Raw genomic sequence first — 7,500 nt, forward strand, 5'->3', positions numbered from 1 at the left:
TTCTCCTGCCTCATTACCTCAGTCCAGCGCGGCCCCGCACTCACGGCCCATCCATCAGCGCTGCTGACCTGCCCCAGCACAGCACAGCCCCGCCCTCCAACCTGCCCCCAACCCCCAACCCCCCGGTAGCCACCGCACCGCGTATCCATTACGGGGCATGCATATGCACGCACACACAACACACACACACATATGTGTAGTACGCACACATAGATATACATATATGTATGCACTACGCACACACACATATACACATGCGAACACACATACACACACATGTGTAGTACGCACACACACATATACATATGCGAACACACATACACACATGGGCACAAAAACACATACACACGGAAACGCATATATACCCACAAGCACATCTACACACTCAAACACACTCATACATGGGCGCACGAAACACATACACATGGAAACCCAACTCTCACATGCATATGTACACTATATACTGACACAAATGTGCGGAAACACATCCAGCACACACAGGAAAAATATCAACGCACAAACACAAGCCCACTCACATACACACACATACATGCACGTGTACACACCAACACACATACTTACAAATGTGCACACACGAGTGCACACACTCATACACAAATACATGCTTGCGTAGTATATTCCTACACGACACAGGCAATTTAGCCAGCAATAGCTGCAGTGTTTCAAACTCAGTAACAAAGACACACTCACTCCCACTTGTATGCACACAGGCACTGTGTGCCTGGCACACAAATACAAATACACGCTTGAATAGTAGTATACAGAGATGCATTAAGTAGAAATTACTCTTACAGATGTAATTACAATGCTAGAGGTATGATATTACAAAGTTGATGTAAATGTAATATCATACTACTAGTGTTGTAATTACAGTAAGAGTACTTCTAGTTCCACTTTATACAACTTTATATATCCACAGAAAATATCAACTGCAATAGTGGCCGTGTGGCAAAGCCACTCACCTTCCACCACATCTCTCTTGTAGTCGCTGTCATTGTCGCTGTCCGTGGGCCGGTAGTAGATATAAAAGCCTTGAATGGGTGTGTTGTTGTTACTGGATGGTGTGTACTACAGAGAAGAGGGGGGGGGATAAAATAAACACAGAAGGAAGTGAAGAACAAAAACAAACAATAGCATAGAGAAATGATCGTACATGTCCCGAGACAGGCTTTTTTTGGGGTGTATTGTTGAATTTCATGGCGTCACGCTGAGCTGTGTTTGCTGTTATTACAGGAAATGGTGTAGAGTAGACTCGACAGACAGCGAACTCCACAGTTGAAAGCGTAGTAGGGGAGTGGATACCATGTGTAGCATAGCAGGGCAATAGGAAACGATGGAATAAATGATCTCTGTCCGCTGCGGGACTCCGCTTTGCGAGAGAGAGTCAGTGACCTCGGCGAGGTTAAGATGACACGGAGGCTTCAAGAACTTGAGGTTGGCTCGCTGCAAGTGCAGACAGGCCAGACGGGGGAAAAAAGTGGAACTCGACTCAAGAACCAACAAACTCAAAAAATTTATTTTTTTTCCCTTTCTCCCCCTCATCGCTGAATACCGTGCCCGGTCAGTCAGTCAGTCTCCTCTCTCACACTTGTTCTTAAAATAACCTTTCCCTTCACTTCGTTTCTTCTTCAGACCTGCATGGGCCTTCCCACCAGCTTATGAAAACAACTCCGCTCTTATCGGAAGACTTTCTGTCTTTTTTCTTTCTTTTTTTTCTTTCTTTCTTTCTTTCCTGTCTCTCTCCCATCCCCCTTTACTCTCTCTCTCTCTCTCTCTCTCTCTCTCTCTCTCTCCCCCCCCCCCACCAACCCCCCCACCCTCCCCCGCCCTCTACATGTGTGAGCAGATCAGTGGATGGTCATTTCCAGACTAGGTATGTAGACCGCTTGTAAAACACCAGGAACTCGCAGCCAATGCAGACAAAACACAAGAGTGATCTCACTCCACTTCCCCTTCCAGCTCCAGAGGGGCCCGTCGACATGAGGACCCTTTAATAACTTTAAACATGGCCCCTTTTATAAGTTAGTTGTTACCAGAGTGATAATAACCAGGTTGTAATGTATTACTAACCTGTTAAGACACAGCGTTATAAATTAACTGTTACCAGAATGGCAATGACTAAGTCGTAGTGCATTACTAAAAGCCCTGTGTTAAGTCATAGTATTGTAGTACTATGGTAATAAACTTTGCAATGTCTATTATAGCGTGCCACTGGAGGTACTGCATGTATTAAGGGGCTACAGTCATACAGGAATACAATACAGGTCATATTGTGATACTAAATATTCTGGCGTAGTGGTGTTGCTCTATGGTACATATTAAGTTATTTCTGACAGAATAATGTGCGTTACAAGTCTATTGAGGATACACAAAAGACACCTGGGGTGAGGTGAGCCATGCTCGACCCACATCAAAATGATGAAAGGTCTACAAAGCTGTTGTCGGTTGGAGTGGATGGAAAGCTGTTTTTTTTTTTTTCAAACGGCTCTGCATGCAAAAAGGAAAGTGCTACAACCAAATACGAAATCACAACAAATACGACTTGCCATCACGTCTGTGGACAATGCTTGGATTGTTACTAGATGTTCCCGTCATTCACATGTTTACATTTGCTGCCATAAGTGTCGTCTAAGGTGGCTAGGCTGGTAAGCGGTAGCCTGATTGTCATCGACTTTCAAATCTCTTCCAGACTTGGTCTGACCAAGACCATAATAATTAACTTTTCCCAAATGGCATGGTTGACCCGCCTCCCTAGATTTGCTACTGGAGTTCCCGTTTTTTCGGGAGATCAGAAATTATATTTACATTGCTCTTGGCCTGATTAGACAGCGAAGAGCGAAGCCTGATTAGCAACAGCGAAGGTGTTGTGTCACTAGGAAGGCGTGGCCTGGCTAGGTAAGCGGGGAATATGGTCGTGCATGCAGTACTCACAGTCCAGCGCAGCATGATCTGCGTGTCACTGACAGCGTCGGTGGTGGAGATGTGAGGTCCGTTGACGGGCCGGTTGGAGATGGAGGGGTTGGCTGGAGACACCTGGTAGGGCCTGGAGGTGGCGCTGTGGGGGCTCTCCCCATACATGTTCATGGCATACACCTTGAAGCGATAGGTGGAACCTGAAGAAGAATGGAAAAAGGGAGACTTTTAACATCTGATGACAAATGACGTAATGTCTTAAAGGTGCACTGTGTAATATTTTTAGTAGTTTATTTCCAGGTGGAACCTGAAGAAGAATGGTGTAAAGAGTTACTTTTTCCCACTTATTCTCTTACCGACGACGGAAAAAGGTGGTTGTCTTTGAACAGAAGTATTGTTAGCTGAGGGCACATGAATGGCATGAGAGACATGAGGAGATAAAAATGAATGAACGGTAAATGACAATTTAATGATCAACTACAAGTTGTAACATTACACTTAACACAAGGCTACTGCAAGTTACAGAGAATCAGGGAGATTTTTAACATCTGATGATGAATAACGTAACGTCTTAAGTCTGATGACTCTGATGACTGAATGTCACTGGGGTTTGGGTGGCAACCTAAGGCCTCTACCCAATACATATTCATTGGAAACACTCTGAACCAGTACATGGAACCTGGAGAGGAGTGGACAGAAGGAGAGTTTTAACATCCGATGACGAATAACGTAACGTCACTTGGGTTTGGGTGGTAACCTAAATAAAACATGTGTTTTGACAAGTGTGTAAGTTTTGGCATGTGTGCAGACCTTTATAATTTTTTAAAGCTGGAACGTTGGAGAGAATTGTCTCAGTTCAATCAGTGATGCATGGCATGCATATACATCTTAATTTATGCAACATACAGTACTGTGAAGGGCCCTATGTTACTTGTATGAACTAGCATACAATCTACATTACTTCAACTCCAACAAATGATTTACTTGGCTAAACCTACAGAACATGTTCCACTTTGTCACTGATTTTGACACTTGAGCTAAAACAACAGTTTGACAGACACATACATGACAAGAAAGTTAACAGAAAAGTTATTTTTAGAGATTTTGGTTGGCTACAACTTTAGAGCAATTGGGACAGCTGCCCTCACTGGCCAGATTATTGACAATCTGTTTGACTCACCAGGTTCTAAGTTCCGAACCTCCACAGACAGTTTGAGTGGCGAGATGTTATCGGCGGCGATCATCCACTCTCGCACTCCCTGCTTGCGGTACTCCACGCGGAACGCCGTGATCGGAGAGCCGCCATTGGCCCGAGGGATCCACGTGACGTACACGGAACTCTCGGTAGCCATGGAGATAGTGGGCCTATCAGGCGCCTCGGGGACATCTGCAGGAAGACAAACAAACAAACAAACAACATTAGTATGATAGAAGGCGTGGATAAAACACAATTTAAACGCAAATTAAATTCACATTATGGACAAAAGGGAGACTGCAATTTTGGAGATTATACCCATATCTTCCGGGCCAGATGAGAAGAGCAGGGAGATAACACAAGACCCACACATACACACATACAACAGATAAGTTGCCATGGACGTAGAGCACAGAATGTGTACTTACTGAGAGAGCTCTTAGGCACACAGAGAGGCAAGGAGAGAGTGAAAGGGGAGAGAGACGAGGGTTAGAGACACTGCTGTTAACTCATTATTATTCACACTCACACACATGCATGTGAATACAGGCACACACAGGCACATACACAGGCACACACACACACACACACACACACACACACACACACACACACACACACACACACACACACACACACACACACACACACACACACACACACACACACACACACACCACACACACAACAAAATTCTACTGTTTGAACGCACGCACGCACACACGCATGCACCCAACACACACAAATCATTCACATGCATAAGGCTACAGGCTTTCTACAGCAGCATTTACCTTGTAAGGAGTATTAAAAGACGAATGAACAATGTTTTGCCAACAGTAAGTGCCTGTGTGGTTATCTCCCTCCTTCTCCCTCTCGTTCCACACATTTTAAAACATCTCTTAGCCCTTTAAGATGTAAACACTGCTTCGTCCATAGCTATGAACACTCTCCTGTCCTTTCTTTTATCTAGGACCTTTATTTGGAATAGGCTTTCACCTTAAGTCTAACAGGCATTTTCAACTCTTTACGGATTACGCATGGTCATTTTGTTGTCACTCGGTGATCAGGCAGATTGTTACAGCTAACCAACCACGGCTAGGCAAAGGTCAATTGCAATTCCTAGCTAACCACTGACTTCTAACAGTGAACCGCCAAAGATGAAAGGCATGAATGACAACTCAGTTTAAACAATAACTACTACGTGCACAGCTTATCAATTTAGCTAAACACCTGAAATGTTTGTAGGCTATGTGGCTTTGCATTGTGGGTTCTTGCTCATTTGAAACAATGAGAAAAATATTTCATCTATGCAAACAGTTGTAAATAACGATAAAGCAAACCCACCCGAGATAATGTTTACATGATTTTACAACATCAGCTTTTGTTTTACAGAAGGGTATCGGGCAATACAAAACTAAACAGAGCAACCTCACAAGCCCTGAGCAGATATCCTAGGGGGCCACCCATACTTTCTTTGACACGACCAAGTCCACTTCACAAAGCTGGTTAGTATCTCTCTCTATCTCGCTAGTATCTCTCTGTCAAATGACAACAAAAAGCAAGGACTTCAAACAGGTGTTCAGGGCAAAGACAAGCTGGCCCTGCTGTTCACCAAGTCAGAGGAAGGAGTGGCCTTATTGATTGGCCCGAGGCAAAGAAGGTGGAGCTAACAAGTAGCGACACTCAAAACAACGTCCATTGCAACATTCGGCCCCATGAATTTCGGCCGCGGCCGCCATTCTGGAATGAATATCGGACAAATTACATTGGAATGTATTGGGAATGTGGTACAGGATTTCTACATAATATAGTAAAACTACATCGATATAACTATCGGAAATTCTTCAGTTATGAACGCTTACGCCATCTCATGTGTTTTTTCAGCACGATCAGTGCAGAACTTAATTATCTAAAAGGCTGAAGTTGGCAAAGTAGCTAGCCATATTGTGCTAACTTTAGCATTAGATCCGTGGTCTTTCCTATTGACTGTTTCCCATAAAAGACCTGAGTGTCGCCTCTTGTTAGAGATGTATATTCTTTGCCCGAGGTCATTTGCCAAGCCTTCCCCGTCTCTCTCTCTCCGCTCATTTCCTGTCTCTCTGTTACTGTCCTGTCATAATAAAGGCATAAAAAGCCCCAAACATATTACATTTTTAAAAGATCCTAGTATAGTGGGATGGGTCAATAGTATATGGTTCACAACATCTTGTCTTACCTCTGGGTTCTTTTGGAAGGTACTGGGGAGGCAAGGGTACAGGAATGACTTCGGATTTGGATTGGTTCTTGGTGGAGGAAGTGCTTTTCTCTGTGGGTCAGAATAAATATAAGTAAATGAATGGTTAAGTAACCATCAACAAACAATCTAGTTCAATCATTATCACAAACGTGTAGGCTTGGCTTGGAAAGTGGTGGGGACATCACAATGGCAAATTGTCCAGGTATGCATTATATTTTTGCATTATATCTATGAAAAAAGTGATGGGGACAAAGCTAGGTTTTTCTCAAAAGTGGTATGGACATGTTCCCACCATCCACACCTAAAATTACGCCAATGCCAATCATTTTTGTAACACAGAGGCTTGGGCTTTATGGCCCCCTTGGCTCTTAGGCCCCTGGGCCTGAGCCCGGTAGGCCCGTGCAATAACCTGTCCTTGTTGATGTACAATATGTGTGTGTGCGTGTCTGTGCGTGCTTACCCTTGCCGGTGCGGAAGGTGAGCATGGCGGGTTGTCCCTCCCCCGCGGCGCTGCGTGCCACCATGAGCACCTCGTACAGGCTGGAGGCGTCCAGGTCGTTCAGACGCAGCGTGTTCTCGCTGCCCGGCACGCGGATGGTGTGCCAGCTGTCCAGCACGTTTCCCATCTCGTTAATCTGCAAACAACATTGATCCGCATACACACACACACAGACACACACAGACACACACAGACACACACGCACACGCACACGCACGCACGCACACACACACGCACACGCACACACACAGACACACACAGACACACGCGCGCACGCACACAGGCATGCGCACGCACGCACGCACGCACGCACGCACGCACGCACGCACGCACGCACGCACGCGCACGCACGCACGCACGCACACACACACACACACACACACACACACACACACTTTTTTACTACCGTCTCAGTGTGACTGGACTGGACCACCCCTACTGCAAACAGTGGTAGTAGATAAGCGTAGCGTACCTACCAGGCGCTCAGAGTAACAGACTGCCATTCCATACATAGAAAAAAAACACACACAGAGGGGGTGTGGACTCAAGCCTACACATCTAGCACACATACTATGTGGGTCACAGAGATAACGCAGGTCATAGCAGCCTCAGCCGCCTATAGCCTACTGCTCACTT

The 7,500-nt window shown here is 45.3% G+C and overlaps 1 protein-coding gene across 1 annotated transcript in view; it reads right to left on the minus strand.

Moving 5' to 3' along the window:
- The window catches only part of cdon (cell adhesion associated, oncogene regulated), a 58,861-nt gene that overhangs the window by 10,318 nt on the left and 41,043 nt on the right, over positions 1–7,500 (minus strand). The window contains exons 10-14 of the mRNA XM_063205261.1: positions 6,826–7,000; positions 6,345–6,434; positions 4,115–4,321; positions 2,953–3,134; positions 984–1,089 (exon numbers count right to left, since the gene is read on the minus strand). Coding sequence (XP_063061331.1) covers positions 984–1,089; positions 2,953–3,134; positions 4,115–4,321; positions 6,345–6,434; positions 6,826–7,000 — 760 coding nt within the window. The remainder of the gene's footprint in view (positions 1–983; positions 1,090–2,952; positions 3,135–4,114; positions 4,322–6,344; positions 6,435–6,825; positions 7,001–7,500) is intronic.

Source organism: Engraulis encrasicolus, chromosome 8 (genome assembly GCF_034702125.1).
Source record: "Engraulis encrasicolus isolate BLACKSEA-1 chromosome 8, IST_EnEncr_1.0, whole genome shotgun sequence".
Classification (NCBI taxonomy): domain Eukaryota; kingdom Metazoa; phylum Chordata; class Actinopteri; order Clupeiformes; family Engraulidae; genus Engraulis; species Engraulis encrasicolus.